The 16,753-nt window shown below is 42.8% G+C and overlaps 1 protein-coding gene across 9 annotated transcripts in view; it reads left to right on the top strand.

Moving 5' to 3' along the window:
• Positions 1 to 16,753, top strand: part of frya (furry homolog a (Drosophila)) — a 47,236-nt gene that overhangs the window by 22,310 nt on the left and 8,173 nt on the right. For all 9 annotated transcript variants that reach the window (XM_047593869.1, XM_047593867.1, XM_047593868.1 and 6 more), the window contains exons 13-48: positions 242 to 350; positions 445 to 531; positions 823 to 994; positions 2,039 to 2,171; positions 2,404 to 2,511; positions 3,089 to 3,344; positions 3,471 to 3,653; positions 3,736 to 3,822; positions 4,272 to 4,531; positions 4,641 to 4,830; positions 5,090 to 5,214; positions 5,582 to 5,639; positions 5,803 to 5,894; positions 6,829 to 7,001; positions 7,431 to 7,591; positions 7,826 to 7,936; positions 8,342 to 8,496; positions 8,770 to 8,872; positions 8,959 to 9,130; positions 9,471 to 9,727; positions 9,819 to 9,965; positions 10,056 to 10,224; positions 10,419 to 10,509; positions 10,605 to 10,687; positions 11,104 to 11,254; positions 11,662 to 11,765; positions 11,886 to 12,071; positions 12,840 to 13,038; positions 13,799 to 13,920; positions 14,023 to 14,210; positions 14,387 to 14,481; positions 14,564 to 15,144; positions 15,250 to 15,347; positions 15,428 to 15,598; positions 15,688 to 15,828; positions 16,308 to 16,487. In XM_047593869.1, coding sequence (XP_047449825.1) covers positions 242 to 350; positions 445 to 531; positions 823 to 994; positions 2,039 to 2,171; positions 2,404 to 2,511; positions 3,089 to 3,344; positions 3,471 to 3,653; positions 3,736 to 3,822; positions 4,272 to 4,531; positions 4,641 to 4,830; positions 5,090 to 5,214; positions 5,582 to 5,639; positions 5,803 to 5,894; positions 6,829 to 7,001; positions 7,431 to 7,591; positions 7,826 to 7,936; positions 8,342 to 8,496; positions 8,770 to 8,872; positions 8,959 to 9,130; positions 9,471 to 9,727; positions 9,819 to 9,965; positions 10,056 to 10,224; positions 10,419 to 10,509; positions 10,605 to 10,687; positions 11,104 to 11,254; positions 11,662 to 11,765; positions 11,886 to 12,071; positions 12,840 to 13,038; positions 13,799 to 13,920; positions 14,023 to 14,210; positions 14,387 to 14,481; positions 14,564 to 15,144; positions 15,250 to 15,347; positions 15,428 to 15,598; positions 15,688 to 15,828; positions 16,308 to 16,487 — 5,698 coding nt within the window. The remainder of the gene's footprint in view (positions 1 to 241; positions 351 to 444; positions 532 to 822; positions 995 to 2,038; positions 2,172 to 2,403; positions 2,512 to 3,088; positions 3,345 to 3,470; positions 3,654 to 3,735; positions 3,823 to 4,271; positions 4,532 to 4,640; positions 4,831 to 5,089; positions 5,215 to 5,581; positions 5,640 to 5,802; positions 5,895 to 6,828; positions 7,002 to 7,430; positions 7,592 to 7,825; positions 7,937 to 8,341; positions 8,497 to 8,769; positions 8,873 to 8,958; positions 9,131 to 9,470; positions 9,728 to 9,818; positions 9,966 to 10,055; positions 10,225 to 10,418; positions 10,510 to 10,604; positions 10,688 to 11,103; positions 11,255 to 11,661; positions 11,766 to 11,885; positions 12,072 to 12,839; positions 13,039 to 13,798; positions 13,921 to 14,022; positions 14,211 to 14,386; positions 14,482 to 14,563; positions 15,145 to 15,249; positions 15,348 to 15,427; positions 15,599 to 15,687; positions 15,829 to 16,307; positions 16,488 to 16,753) is intronic.

Raw genomic sequence — 16,753 nt, 5'->3', positions numbered from 1 at the left:
ATATGTGCACGATTGCAGACCTGAGATCAAACTTACAGTTTTATCAGTGGCTTTTCTTTTATGAGCTCAGTTGAGGAATCCCAGTCAGGCACTGCTTTTTAAATATGTTAATCAGGCCCAAAAATAAACCTGCCTTAAAATAAACTGCCTCTCAGGCAAAAGGGTTCTGTAAAAACTTTAAAAATGCTCTTTCATGGTACACTCATAACATTTTTTTTTTAATTTTCTTGTGTGTCCACAGTCGTCTCAACACGATTGTAACAACACTCTTCCCCAAAGGATCCCGCAGCGTGGTGCCGAGAGACATGCCTCTCAACATCTTTGTCAAAATCATCCAGTTTATTGCACAGGTAAACTCTGATGAACTCACTGTTGCGCTCCTCCATTTGTGACTTGTGAGATGATGTCTCGTTTTAACACGCTACTATTTTTTTTATTTCACAGGAAAGACTGGATTTTGCCATGAAGGAGATTATCTTTGACCTTCTATGTGTTGGGAAACCTGCAAAAGCCTTTAGTCTTAATCCTGAGGTACACAGTCAATATTTATTTTTATGGTGTGATTACACACAAATGCGCAGAAAATATTATTTCATCTAGCCTTAAACAAAATGTAATCCTCTGAAGTAAAAATATGCTTTCTTTTGTAAAATATATTTCTTGTAACTTACAGAAATCCTAAATCTTGTGGTCCGGATGAGTTTAATGCGCTGCATATCTAATTGTTGTAATTGCAACAGTGCTATTGATATGTGCATTATACTACTGCTAATACAGCCCGATGCATAATAATGTAACACTGGAACTTTCTTTTCTTTTCAGAGAATGAATATTGGCCTGAGAGCGTTCCTGGTTGTCGCCGATAAGCTGCAGCAGAAGGATGGCGAGCCTCCCATGCCGAACACTGGCTCCACTTTGCCCTCTGGAAACACACTGCGAGTGAAGAAGACATACCTGAGCAAAACGCTGACAGATGAGGAGGCCAAAGTCATTGGTGAGGAAGACTAACAGTGGTTAGGAATGTTCAGAAATGTATACAGTACTAGAGACCCACACCACACAAATACTGAAAGTAAAAAGTATTGTGTTATGTAGTTATTAAAGAAAGCGGTCAAAAGTTTGAATGTCATTGTTTATATTATTTCATATGTTAAGCCTAAAAGACACTCACAATTCCTTTGGCTGTAGCAGCAGTAACAGGAATGATAGAGTACATCTACATGTAAAGAGTAGGCTGTTCACAAAATGCTACAAGAAGGATGAAAACAAAATAAGTTTAAATTGCCTGTTGGGATGTTATGTTCTACTCTGATGTAAACTGACGATACGTAACATAACGAGAGCTCTCAACATTGAGACCCGACGCAACAGCTAGTTAGCTAGCTAATGTGAACTCGTTAGCTAGCTAGACATTGAGTTAATTATTGTTAATTAGGCATATTGCTACTAATATTACTAATATTGGCCAAGAGTAACCATAACTTTTGTATGTATGAACGTCTTGCTTATATATTCTTGCAAGCTTGACATTAACTAGCTTGCTATCGCTATGGCTTTATCCCACTCTAGCCACCTTGGAACAGATGTATGTATGTTTATTTATTCTCTTGAGTTGGGAGTGATGCCTTCCACAATGTTTGATCCATTTAAGGCACCGCTCCTGTTGTATTTTCGACTTCCCCACGGCTCCCCCAGTCAAACTCTTGGGGTACCTAGTGTCTGACCACAATACTTGCTTGTCGGTGGTCTTGACGGACCTTATTTACACAGTAACGGTTGCTAGTATGTATGATTGGACAATGATCATGTGGGGATATTAACCTCAAAAGTGTAAGTAGGACAAGAAAATAATACTCCAGTAGAGAACTGGTATGGCATTTTAGTACTAAAGTACAGTAGTGAAGTAGTTCTACTTCGTTACTATACATCTCTGGGAATGTTGAAAATGCTTTTGGAGGCTCCAATAGCAGTTGTGGCATTTCTTATTAATTGGACTTTTTCTGCCGTGTAACAGTTTCTCCTTTGTTGTCCTTTCCAGGTATGTCACAGTATTATTTTCATGTGCGGAAGGCTATTGACAACATCCTGAGGCACCTGGACAAGGAGGTGGGCCGCTGCATGATGATGACTAACGCTCAGATGTTGAACAAGGAGCCTGAGGACATGATCACGTGAGTGTGCAAATTCACTCTGTCAGTTTAACTGTGAAAACATTAATTTGGCAAAAGTCCAGAGTGACTCAATAGGTGATTGTTTAACAATAACCCATCACTGACTCATCCATAACTTCTTAACTTCTTATGACGGTCTGTTTATTTAGTACAATGCTTGATCTGTTCACCCTTGACAGTTGAACATGAAAAGGAATCCATTGTAGTCATAATTAAAACCTGATCTTTTCAGAGGTGAAAGGAAGCCCAAGATCGACCTGTTCAGGACATGTGTCGCTGCCATTCCACGTATTCTGCCTGACGGGATGTCAAGGCCGGAGCTCATAGACCTGCTTTCTCGGTGAGTCATCTGCTTTCAGCTACCTTTTTATTCGAGGAAGTCCGTGTTCTGGCAGCACAATCTGAATGTCTGACAAGATTAACATAAGCTGCAATTAACTATTATTAACATTTGTTTTGAAAAGCAAACTCATGCAGGGTAATCCTGAATTTCCTGTTACCCTAGTAGGTCTTTCTCAGATGAGTCATTATTATTTTTAAAGTGTTGTCCTTGCAAAAAAAAAAAGAATCAGCAGTCTGGTTTTGTAATGAAAAATACACAACAATCTAATTAGTGTTGTTAGTTTAAACTCAAATTTTTAGTTTTCTGTTGTTTCTTCAGGTAAGAAGAGAAATCGTAAAGTACATTTTATGTATTTCACACTTAAAATGACTGAAAGTTTGAGAATTGATTTTATGCGACTGCTGAATTCAAGGTGGTTGAATTTAAGAACTGCATCTGTGACGCTTGATGGAAATTCTGGCCTGCCGAGAAAATTTCAGACAAATACTCATCTAAAATTCAGCAATTTCAGTAATTGCATTCATCCTGTAAAGATACATGTTTAATTAATTTTACATTTTTCTCTCTTTGCCAGGCTGACAATCCACATGGATGACGAGCTTCGACTCATAGCTCAGAATTCCTTGCAGAGTCTGCTGGTGGATTTCTCTGACTGGCGTGATGACGTACTGTTTGGATTTACCAACTTTCTGTTACGTGAGGTCCAGGACACCCACCAGGGATTGTTAGATTCTTCTCTCAAATTGCTGCTGCAGTTGCTCACACAGTGGAAGCTAACCCTGGCTGCTCCAGGGAAGAGCCATGACACAGCTAAAACACACGCTGTCGAGGTACACACCTTCCAGACATAATTAACAAAAGGGAATTACACAGTTTGACTAATTAAATAAATGCTTGCTGTATAGATAGAAATGCAATGTTTACTGGTTTGTGTTGTCGTTATTTCGGCGCCACAGCTGCTGCAGACCAGCCCCAGCCTGAAGATGCCTCCTGAACGTGGTCCTCACTCCACTGTGCTGCACGCTGTGGAGGGGCTTGCACTTGTGCTGCTCTGCTCCTGCCAACTGAGCACCCGCCGGCTCGCCATCTCTGTGCTCAAAGAGATACGAAGTCTCTTTGTGACCCTCGGACAGTCTGAGGTAGAACAGAGAAAAGAGACAGAATATTGCAGAGAGCGATAATTTTTGAGCTAATTAACATTCTGTGATTTGTCTTCTGCAGGACGACGACAAACCAATGATAGAGATTATGGATCAGCTCAGCCCCGTTATCATGGAAAGCTTTGTCAATGTTGTGGTCTCTGACACGGTAGGTTTGAAGCTTCATTTTGAGGCTCACCTCCAGAGTAAACCTTAACTGTGAGATGCTAATTAGTTGTGTCCAGAAAGCCATTCATAAAGCAGTACTTTCATATGTAGAATCTGGTTTATGAAACAGGCAATAATTAATGCTTGGTATTTTAACTGTAAGATGGATACTTGACTGAGTTATTTAATATGTAAGATCTGAATGAACAGCTGGAACTGTGCAGCTGTTTGGCCTTTGACTGTTTATGTAATAATCAAGCTTTGAGAACACATTTTATTAATGGCAAATTAATCTCACTTATTATCTACTGTTGGATTTATCCCAATAACTGCCTTATTCCAATTTAAATTACTATTCTGACCCGTAACAACAAATATTTAGATTAAATAAATGTGTGTTATTTTCTAATTCAGCCATGAATCCTGACCTTTGCCTCTATTTACTTGCAGGCCACCCTGCCAGCTGGTCACCCTGTGGACCTTCAGTGGCTCGTGGAGTGGAACGCCTTGCTCGTCAACAGCCACTACGACATTAGGAGCCCCTCGCACGTGTGGATCTTTGCTCAGTCAGTCAAGGACCCCTGGGTGCTGTGTGTGTACAGCCTCCTCCGACAGGACAACCTGCCCAAGCACTGCCCCACAGCTCTCAGCTACGCCTGGCCCTACGCCTTCACTCGAATGCAGACACTCATGCCCCTGGTAGACCCAAAGTAAGTGCCCTCAAACACCGTAGTGAGTTCAGGACTATTTTCTTTCATGTTGCTCAGATAGACTGTAAATAAGGATCCAATAATATTTTCTTTCTGAATGATTCACCAGTAATCCAGTGTATGCCAAGAAGACCAGCACCTCTGGCAGTGGAGATAACTACGTCACTCTGTGGAGGAACTACCTGATCCTTTGCTTTGGAGTGGCCAAGCCCAGTATCATGAGCCCTGGCCATCTGAGAGCATCGACACCTGAGATCACGGCGCCTACACCTGACAGCGGTGTCGGCTACGATAACAAGGTAGCTTCCTACCCCGTCCCCTGGCCTTATTAATTCCCTCAGCGCTTTGTCTCTCCAGGATCAGGTGTTCATACAGGGCTTGTTGACATTCAAACTCAAAGCATTGAGTTACACAGCAGCTATTTCCCATGAATGGAACGTGAAGCTGATATATTCTTAACTGTACAGGGTCTCTATGCTGGCCTGAGTAATTAGTGGTGTTCAAGCAGCGTATGACATTTTATTTGTGTGAGTGAACAGTCGGTGTTTGATGTTACAGGTTATCGGGAGCCCATCTGTGGCTTGGCTTCTGAAGCAGTTGGTTCCTCTGATGAGGGCAGAGAGCATCGAGCTGACGGAGTCATTAGTTCTGGGGTTTGGTCGCACCAATGCACTTGTGTTCAGGTATATGAAAGAACCATATAATAATAACACTTTTACTGACCTAACAAGATGATTTAATTGTTTTTTGACTAATGAAATGGTAGTTAAAGTGCAGTCCATTAGTTTTACTCCATAATTAAAGTCTGACCTATATTTGTGTGGATTTAAAGTGCAGATGAACAGAGGATTATATTTGAGTGTTGCCATTTACAGTTGGATCTAAAATAGTTTCCCTAGAAATCAGGCTTTATAGGTTAAATCTCCTTTCCTTGAAAAAAAAATACAATAAACATTCTGCAGTTCATTTTTGTTCACTGAATTCAATGTAGTTTGATGAAATATTTATTATATGCAAAGATAAGTGTATTTTTCACATTTTTCTGCACAGGGAACTGGTGGAAGAGTTACATCCCTTAATGAAAGAAGCACTGGAGAGGCGACCTGAGGTTTGTAGATTATATTTGCAGCACAAAACGTTCTGATATAAACAAAATATGTGTTAAGGACTGGATTGCACTCTTAAAGTGTACTGCTTGTTTTAGAAAATCTTAGTCAGTAAATGAAGGTTGATAATAATTCGATTTTGGTTTCGATTTATGATCTTTACAGAATAAGAAGCGGCGTGAAAGGCGAGACCTGCTGAGACTGCAGCTGCTGCGGATCTTTGAGTTACTAGCAGATGCAGGTGTCATCAGTGACAGGTTAGTGTGGCATCAGTTGGCACTATCAGTGAAACATGGGATAGAGTCACTTTCAGGATACAAAGTGGGATCAACAGGATTATAAGAATCAGTTTTCTTTAACTTTAACTGCATTTAGTCTAAATAGAGATCGACCAATAAAGATTTTTTAAGGCTGCTTCCGATCTTTTTTACATCAACCTTGGCTGATGGTCGATACATGCTAAAGGGTTTTCTATTGGAGCCGATATTCGGAGCCGATACTGTTTTTTTCTCCCTTCATTTACATGATAAAAATGACACAATGATAACAAATGTTACCAGTCTCAATTTAACCAAAAACATAAACATTTATTGAACTCAAACAATATTTAATGCCCTTACGCATTCAAAATAAAGAGGTAAAAAGAGGTGGAGCACAAGCATTTTCCAGCTTCCAGCGGCATGCACTCTGCTAGTGGGGGAGGGGCAATGTATGGGCTGCACGGGTCCGCAGTGTCTCCAGCTGCACAAGGCTGCCTGTGGATGCCGGGATAAAAAAAATATACATATGTGTCTGCAGACGCAAATATTGGCCCGATGTATCGGCTGGTCGATATTTTGGTATTTGTTTCCTGAGGTCCACTCCCTCCTGACCTACAGTCACTTCCTGTTCAGGCCAAATGTTTGTGGACTCAGTTGCAGTGAGAGATGCAAGAGTTGGGAGGGACACAAGAAATGAAGAAAGTGTTGCAATGGATGCAATAATGTGTATACGCCCATGAGTTTAGGATGAGTCATTAACAGTTTAAGTCATTTTCCAGAAAATTACAAACCATGTCATCAATACAGTGATGATATAGTGCAGGATGTATCATATAAAAACATGTGAACGCTCCTTTTCCCTTTAGTCAAAATATTTTCATTGCACTATATTTGGTTTGTCATTGTGACTGTTCTCTTGTTTTCTCTGCAGTACAAACGGAGCGCTTGAACGTGACACCCTCGCCCTTGGTGCTCTGTTCTTGGAATATGTGGATCTCACCCGAATGCTTTTGGAAGCCGAGAATGACAAAGATGCAGAGATCCTGAAAGACATCCGAGCTCACTTCAGCGCCATGGTGGCCAACCTCATCCAATGTGTACCAGGTACTCCGACAACTAGCTCACCTTTCATCAGTACTCAGTATGGTCCAACTGATAAATTACTGAATAAAGACATATTTATATCTAATGTTGTCCCTCTGTCTATTTTTGAACTTTGAATTTTATAGTGGGCTTCCGTTTGGTTGGTGTTAGCACTTGACATTGAGCTTGATTTGGACATAGACCAAGTGGAGTAGTTCCAAAAATAGTGTAGCTTAAGGACAGAGCAGGCAAGGGCAGGTGATGTGTCATGTGTTGCCAAGCATTCACAAGTCCCCACTGAATGGATGATGGTCCGTCCAGGGACATCAGCATCTTATTATCATATTGGTGAATGCATGTTTAGTAGTTTCAGATGCCTGGATGTTTATGCTGGCTTTACACTTTCTTAATGAGCGAACCTATAGCTGACTATTTGGTTTCACTCCCCAGTGCACCACAGACGCTTCCTGTTTCCACAGCAGAGTCTGCGGCATCACCTCTTCATCCTCTTCAGCCAGTGGGCAGGCCCTTTCAGCATCATGTTCACCCCTCTGGACCGATACAGTGACAGGAATCACCAGATCACAAGATATCAGTATTGTGCTCTAAAGGTAATTATTCTTTATTCAGTCCTAATAAACACCACAGCTGCCAAGGACCATGTTTTAAATCCTCAAGGAGGATACATTTGCAACGATTCACCCTTGACCACTGTTGTTTTGAACGACTCCATTGGGATTAAATGTTTTGCCATGTTCAAAAAAAATAAAATAAATAAATGTAGGGTAAAAGTCAGGGAGAATAGGGGTTGTTAAAGTTGAGTATTCTGATTTGTTTCCTTCCAGGCTATGTCTGCTGTGCTGTGCTGTGGGCCTGTGTTTGACAACGTTGGCCTCTCTCCAGACGGATACCTCTATAAGTGGCTGGATAATATACTTGCTTGCCAGGATCAGCGGGTATGTAGCCAGCCAGTACTTTACCACTGTGGTGCATTTAAACAAAGAGCTGACCCACGAAGCCCATCTGATAGCTTACTAAAGCCTGCTTTGTAAAAGCCCAGGGCTGGTTCCTGCCAACTGCAGGAGAACTGGCATGTTCTGCAGGGTTTTGTTCAGTCCAGTTTACTGAAACACATGATAAAGCGTTCTTCCTTAGCAATATTCATTACATGGCTTGAGCAGCAGTGTTATCTGGGCAGCCAGCCATAAAGTGTAATTTATCATCTTTTGGGTAAGACAGAAGAAAAAAAAAGCTACTGGAATTTTCTAACACTGACTCCTTAAATCATTTAAAATAGACACAAACACAGTGTTGTAGAATAAAAACAAATGCAACTTAGTCGTTGTCTGCTCCTGGCTCAGGTCCATCAGCTTGGCTGTGAAGTTGTCATCTTGCTCCTGGAGCTCAATGCTGACCAGGTCAACCTGTTCAACTGGGCTGTGGATCGCTGCTACACAGGCTCCTACCAGCTCGCCTCAGGCTGCTTCAAAGCCATCGCTACAGTGTGCGGCAGCAGGTACAAGGTCTCGCATCTGTTCAACACGTTGTGCTCTGACACTTGCTTTTCATCCTTGCATTTGTCTTTTTTTTTTTTTTTTTGAGGTGCTAATTCACTGAATTCTGATGATCCCTGATTTATGTTCATGTTTGAACACAACAAATTGTCTCCTAGAGTCACTCCAGTTAATGCTCTTAAAGCATTATGTATCCCCTGTTCATCTCTTGTCTTATCTCCAAAAGTCTTTCTTAATATTTAAAGATTACTCTCCCCTCGCTCTTTCTGTGCTAGCAAAAACTACCCCGGTGACATAGTAACGCTGCTGAATCTGGTGCTCTTTAAGGCCTCAGACACCAACAGAGAAATCTATGAGATTTCAATGCAGCTCATGCAGGTGAGGTGATATAAACATAGTTGGTTGTTATGATGTTCTCTGCTTACAGTCTTTATAACATACCTCCTCCCTCTTTCATCAAACAGATACTTGAAGCTAAATTGTTCGTGTACTCGAAGAAGGTTGCCGACCAGAAGCCGAATAGCATCCTCTATGGCACCCATGGTCCACTGCCACCCTTGTACAGCGTCTCCTTGCCTCAGCTGTCCAGCCAGCTGGCCAGGATGTACCCTGAACTCACTCTTCCTCTCTTCTCAGGTAGGTGCTGACTATGTCTTTCATTTTTTTTCTGCCTGTAGTAGTACTCTCACAGCCTTGTCATCTTCTGTTGGCTTCCCACAAAATACTACACTTCAAAAGAAAGCTTCCTCTTAAACTAACCAGACCCTTACTGTATTTATGAACACTGGTACTGACCACAGAAAACACTAAAAGCTTGACTTGACTTAGGCACATCCCCCGTTCAACTTTAACTCGTACGTAAATGCAGATTAAACTGCCAATTATGGTAAAACCCAGTATACAGTGTGTTTGAATTTAAACACCGCAGTCCCCACTGATTTTGATGTAAGTATTGCCTTCCTTCTTCCCGTTCCAGAGGTTAGCCAGAGGTTCCCCACCACGCATCCCAATGGAAGGCAGATCATGCTGACCTATCTCCTGCCGTGGCTCAGAAACATAGAGCTGGTGGATAGCGGCCTGCTGCTCCCAGTCTTCACACCGTGCACCTCGAGTTATGACTCTTCAAGCCAGCTGACAAGCACAGGTTCATCACACCAGCTGAAAGGCACTGGCTGGGGCTCCTTACAAGCTACCTCGATGGTTCTCAATAACCTCATGTTTATGACCGCTAAGGTAAAACCCCATTCGGGAAATGGAATTAATAAGATTGTGGGTAATGGAAGTTCGATGCAGCTAACATATTATTTTTTTAATACTTTGCCAGTATGGAGATGACCTACCTGGGCCGGAGATGGAAAATGCCTGGAATGCTTTAGTCAGCAATGAGAAGTGGAGCAACAATCTGAGAACCACACTGCAGTTTCTCATTAGCTTGTGTGGTGTCAGTAGCGACACCACCCTTCTGCCATATGTAAGACACTCACATCTGGTGGAAAATGTTAATGCTTTTTTCTCACGGGTACCATGTGATGTATATATATATACATGTATATTTGTTCAGATCAAGAAAGTGGTGATATATCTGTGCCGAAATAACACCATGCAAACCATGGAGGAGTTGATATTCGAGCTACAGCAAACGGATCCAGTCAACCCCGTGGTGCAGCACTGCGACAGCCCGCCTTTCTATCGCTTCAGCGCCACAAGCAAAGTCACGACAGCGGCTTCAGGTACATCTTTTAAAAAATTAACTGAAAACAAGCTGAATTTGGTTTCTAATGGTAAAAAGTTTGAAATCCAGTCTTCTTCAGTTTAATCCCCAGTTGCCACCCATAGAAAACCCCGTTTGCCCTGGATAGATGGTGAATGTGTCGCTTCCTGAGCATACGCTAAAAAAATAAGTTTGCATTTCATCCATTTCTAGGCACCACATCGAGCAGCAACACCGTTGTACCAGGCCAGGAGAGCTTTCCCGACACAGATGATACCAAGACTGCCAAAGAGAATGAGGAGAGGTACAGTAGCAAACAACATCCTCAATGTTCTGATTCAATTATTTATAGCATTAGCGGGATCCATCTTCACTTCACTTTTTTATTTCTGGCCTCAGGCTTAGTCACATAATGCGAGCACACAACCGCCTGGAATCTCGCTACAGCAACAGTTCAGGAGGATCGTACGACGAAGATAAGAGTGAGTGCTTTCCTGAAGCAAACGCACTTTCAGAAAAGAAATGTCACGGTTTAGTGAGTGTGGAATAACTGGGTTGGAGGGTAAGATGGTAAGCGGCATGGTGCCATTGATAATGCATGAGCACTGCAGAGTGGCCTGGGGCGTCTAAAAGGGCTTCTGTGAGAACTGGCACTGAAAAACAAGTATGCGAGCCCAGGGCCTCTGCACTGCTGCTAGTGACCCAAAAACAGCTTTGTTACACCCTCTTGAGCTGAATTAGTCTAATGTGAATACGGATAACGTGACAAAGAAAAGAACACTTTAAAACTGAGGTTATCTTTTCAGTTATCCATGTGGCCTCCACATGGCTTCACATGATCTCTCATGGGGTTTCCTGTGCATGCGAGGTGCAAACACATTTGTCTGTATCCACTCAGGTGAACCTTTGCCTCCCTATGCTGAATGGCTGATGGTTGTTGTTGAGAGCAACCAGCCCTATCCTCTTCCCATGCCTCTGAACGGAGGATGCTGGGCTCCGCTGGTCGACTTTTTACCAGAGACCATCACTCCCAGAGGACCACTGCACAGGTTAGACAAAATGTGTTCTTTCTGTCCCTCTAATCTGTTTGCTTTGGCTCTCTTCTCCTTCTGTACTCCTTTTTCTTCTACCCCACCTTCTTTTTTCTTATTTTTCTTCACCTCTGACAGCCTCAAGCTGATGAACCTATTATCTGGGTGCTGCTCAATGTCTCTTCCTATTAAACCAGTTAAACGGTTTTTCCTTGCCACCACCACCTAAGTACTTCCTCTTGGCATTTCAAGCTCCAAATTCTGTAAAGCAACTTGTGACTATTGTCGCTATCCAAAAGACAATTGAATTAAGTTGAACTAGATCCTTTATAGGGATATTTTTAATTGAATTAACTTGCAGTTAATCACATCTGGCCTTCATTTTAATGAGATGCATTTAACGTTTGTGCTTTTGTTTATTGCAGGTGTAACATAGCCGTCATCTTTATGACGGAGATGGTGGTGGACCACAGTGTGAGAGAGGACTGGACCATGCATCTGCCATTATTGCTGCATGCGCTGTTTTTGGGTAAAGTCACTTAACTGTAATAGTCAGAGTACAAATCTAGTGATGGTAATTTTAATATGACGCATCATATTGTACTGATCCTACAGTTCATTGTGCTAAGTGGTGTGATGTTGCCTCCAGGTATGGATCACTACCGTCCAGAGGTGTTTGAGCACAGCAAACGCCTTCTCCTCCATCTCCTCATCACCTTGTCCTGTAACAACAACTTCCAGGCCATTGCATCAGTCTTACTGCAGACACGCGAGATCAATTGCACCAAGACTCTCACCTGCAAACCAAACCTTCAGCCGGACTATTTACCTTCAGGTAAAAAAATAAATCAAATATTTCTCAGTTACAAATACTGTACACTAACATGTCTATTAAGACTTATGAGCAACTTAGCCTCTTCTCTTCAGCTATTACAAACTTGAGCATCAGGAGGGAATGGCTAACATTCCTTTCAGACAATAGATAAGTTTCTTATCTGAGGAGAAAATATTTGGACACTGTGCCAAAAGCAATATTCAGCAGAGGGGACATCAAAGGTCCTGATTAAAGCATTCCATTCTGCTATTTTTATCCCCTTGTCCAAATTGGGGCCATCTGCTCGGGTTTACGTAGGGCGCTTTAGCTGCCTTACTCGCCCCCTCCCGATAAACTGTTTTGCTAATGTCTAGACGTATTGAAATATCCAGAGTTTTATGTGACCATTTGAATAACATATCTGCGCTATAAATAGTGATTTCTAACAATGATAACGCACGATTACACGCCCACTGGAATCAGAAGGAAAACATACTTTGTAAAGTCTACTCCGGCATGTTTATTATATTTGTATGTCATGTGTAGTGCCCTAAAGAAACAGAATCAACAAAGAGGTTAGCTGTGGATCAGCCTAGTAGCTAAATTTGGCAGATTCAATGCAATAAACAAATAATCAGTCACGACTAATTGGAATCACAAACACAGGTCATGATACTCACTCTAACGCCAGCCATCTCGGTCTGCAAGCTGATGTTGGAGAGCGTGAAACCAAACACATAAACCACTGTTACCTGTTTCTGATTACCACACCACCTCTGCTGTGTTCAGGAGGTTATGACTTCCTGCGGGAGTGTCAGGCGTCTCCCGTGCCAGACTCCGGTCTGAGTTCTTCTTCGACGTCATCCAGTTTGAGTCTCGGGGGCAGCAGCAACAACTTACCAGAGATTTCACAGGACGTGGAGGAGCTGGTGGCCTCCACTAGAATGGATGAGAAGACCAACAAGCTCATTGAGTTTTTAACCACAAGGTACTGATATGTAGTTGTATTCCCCAAGCAGAATCAATCAGCAAGAGTATTAGTTCCAAAAATGTAGTTTTATCTGCAGAACAGGACTTCCAGGACTGGAAGTGTTTTATTAAATTCATGCAAAGATATGTTCACCAGTACAGGCAGAATGTGATGAGCTCATATAGCCTCTCATATTTCTTGATGCATGACACCACCTAGTGGTACTGTGTGCATAGTGCAGTAGATCAATACCACAATGGATTATTCATTGACTCATTGATTCAGTGTCTGTAACCGCTTGCCCTCTGGAGTCTCACAAGCTCTCAGTGGGTGAGAGGCGGGGTCCACCCTGGATAAGTCACCAGTCTGTCTCAGGGCTGTTACAGAGAATGACAGAAAACCTTTTACACTCGTATCTACAGCCAAATTAGAATCACCAGTTAAACTTACAAACATGTCTTTGGACGGTGGGAGGAAGTCGGAGTACCTGGAGAGAACCCATGCACAGGGAGATTTCAATGGATTTGAACCCATAACATACCTCCTGTAAGGCAACAGTGCTCTGAGGGGACTGGATATAGACTAGATATGTAAATTAAGATGCAGCTTGAAATTACCACGATAATTACACATTGTACACATTGCACATTGTAAAATTCAGTTTAAAAAGAAGCCCTATTACAGAGGTTTTTACAGAATGATCAACAAATTGCACTACTTCCACCTTAGCATACCTGAAAAAAGACTGAAATGTGACTAGTAAATGGTTGTTTTACAGAACATATGGACCTCTGTGGTGCCACGAAGACATTTCAGCCAAGAACCAAATTTCAAAAAGTACCGGGCAACTGACGAACTTTCTGCGACACGTGGTGTCTGTGTTCAAAGAGTCCAAGTCAGGTAATCCTTAAAACTAATTATAAATTAATTATACAAGAGAACTCTGCCTTTGCTAGTGAATGATCTTTTTTTTTTTTTTATATTGTCTTTGTCCGTCGTTAGACTTCCACCTAGAGCAGCAGCTCAGTGACGTGGCGCTGCAGACGGCCTTGTGCAGTTCATCGCGCCACTACGCCGGCCGCTCCTTCCAGGTGTTTCGAACCCTCCGTCAGCCCATCTCTGCCCACGCTGTGTCTGACCTGCTCTCCAGGCTGGTGGAGGTCATCGGCGAACACGGAGAAGAAGTGCAGGTCGGTGTTTAGAGTCATTTCAGCCTAAGACCCTCTTTAATTTTTAATTAATACGGTAGTTGTTGGCTACATTTTAAAATCTATTTTACAGGTTAAATGCTTTATGTGTAACTAAATAATTGATGCAGGGAGCTAAGAGAATCCTCCAGTAATGCAGTTGTGTCTTTTCGTCACAGGGCTATGTAATGGAAGTATTACTCACACTGGAATCTGTGGTGGATAACTTGGCTGAATGTCTCAAGAACAATGATCTCATGGCCATCTTGACGAGGTTAGTGTTTCCTCTTCATGTGTTTATGTTTAAAGAAGGTATTTTCGGTACAACACTTAACTCATTGTTTGTTAAATTGCAGAGCGTCATCCCCAGATTTCCTCACCAGTTTGAAGCTGCTGTCCAACCGGAAGAGCACGGGGCAGCTCAATATGCGGAGAGATGAGAGGAGCAGACATCAGAGGAGCTCTTCTGTCCCCAAGAAGTTCGGAGAGGCGGACCGGTGGTCGGATCCGCCTCGCAGCGCCACGCTCGACCGCATCCAAGCCGGTGAGCAGCAGGTCTTGTTAGCCAGGATCCGCAGCTCGTCCTCGTCTAAAGACAACGTCACCGACCCGACGAGCATCAACCACCCCAGCAATCTGCTGGCCACCATCTTCTGGGTGGCAGTGTCACTGATGGAGTCGGACTTTGAGTTTGAGTATCAGATGTCTTTGAGGCTATTGAACAAGCTGCTGGCCAACGTGTCGCTGGACAAACAGGAGAACAGAGAGAAGCTGGAGAAGCTGCAGAGCCAGCTGAAATGGAGCAGCTTCACGGGGCTCCAGCAGCTGCTGCTAAAGGGTTTCACCTCGGTGTCCACCACTGACCTCACTCTCCAGCTCTTTAGCCAGCTCACACCTGTGTCACGAGTGCCTGTCGTGGACACTTCACAGTGGATAGGTACGATTTTAGTTCAGTAGGTGTAGGCTTAAGTAACCATGATAAATGCATCCATAAACAGAATTTTCACGGTAAATATTTTGATGGTAAATTTTCATCTCGTAGGTTTTCCCTTGAATGTTCTCTGCCTGCTCCCACACCTGGTGCAGAACTTCGACAGCCCCACGCAGTTCTGTCAAGTCGTTGCTGAGAGAATAGCCCAGGTTAGTCTGCGTTAAGGCGTGCTCGCTTTCATTAATCGTATATATTTTTAAAACTAAAGCACTTTTTTGTGCGTGTGTAGGTATGCCTTGAGGAGAAAAACGCCAAGCTCTCCAACCTTGCTCATGTCATGACTCTGTACAAAACGCACTCCTACACGCGAGACTGCTTCTCTTGGGTCAACGTGGTGTGCCGATACCTTCACGAAGCTTTCTCCGATATCGCCCTGAACCTGGTGACTTACATGGCAGAGGTTTGTGCAGCTCATATTTGCAAAGCCGCTCTCATTTACTGTTTGAGGTGCTGAATAATTGGATTTTTTCTTTTTAATCGATATGACAGCTGTTGGAGAAAGGTCTCCCCAGTATGCAGCAGACCCTTTTACAGATCATCTACAGCCTCTTGAGTCACATGGACCTGAGTGGAATTCAAGCCAAACCCTTCAACGTAGAGGTGCTGAAGACAATTGAGAAATTTGTGCAGGTGAGTTAAAAGATTGTCACTTAAAATTCATTTAAGTGTTCACAATATTGTTTTTAACTAATAGCTCCTGACATTTATGGAATACGTCTGCGGTGGCTGCAAAGATTTGGATAACGTAGATCGGACGTCATCAATGGAAATCTTTAGTTTGTTGGGTTTGAGTCTTATATTCGTGTTCCTTGTGTAAGTGCTCATGGGAAAAAAAGGAGGAAAAAGCTGCCTTGTGTCAGCGCAGTAAATTTGTAGACACACCCAAACTATAAACAGTCTGCCTTTCTGCCGCAGGCCAGGCCTCTGCTTCTTCTCATACTGTATCCACTTTCCTTTAGCACCTCTGTCTCCAGAAATAGAAGCACATAAAACACACAAAAAGACATGTGTGGTTGCTTTTTCCCTTTTTTTTTTTTTTTTAAGCACAGGGTCTGTGTTGGTTTTAGTGTGCAGGTGAACTTGAGTCTTTATATCTCTGTTCACTACAGACTGTCCACTGGAGAGAAGCGCTGAATATTCTGAAGCTGGTGGTTTCCCGATCAGCGAGTCTGGTTCAGCCTTCACTCCCACAAAGCGACCTCTCCTATGAGGACATCAGCCGTGTCTGGGACCGCTCCTCCAAGGCCCTGCCTGGGAAGACGTTAGACTTCCACTTTGACATATCCGAGGTTAGTGACTCTTTCTCCGACTTTCCTTTCACCGTGTGTAAAAGGTCTTATTTTAAAACTCCATGTAGCCTGTGGAAATGGAAATGCTCGTCTGTTTGCCCCGTGTATTTTTTCCTGTATTTTCCAAGGGTGTGGTGCTTGTTGAGGTTGTGTGGAATCTTTTAAAGCTCTTTGGAGAGGAAACATTTCTTCCCCTTCCTTAATAGTGATATTTCTTTTTGACCAAACCCCTTGGAGATTAGCTTGAAAGCTAGAAAGGTAAACAC

Source organism: Mugil cephalus, chromosome 9, assembly GCF_022458985.1.
Source record: "Mugil cephalus isolate CIBA_MC_2020 chromosome 9, CIBA_Mcephalus_1.1, whole genome shotgun sequence".
Taxonomy (NCBI): domain Eukaryota; kingdom Metazoa; phylum Chordata; class Actinopteri; order Mugiliformes; family Mugilidae; genus Mugil; species Mugil cephalus.
The sequence above is the reverse complement of the archived record's forward strand: the minus strand, read 5'-3'. Positions and strand labels throughout refer to the sequence as shown.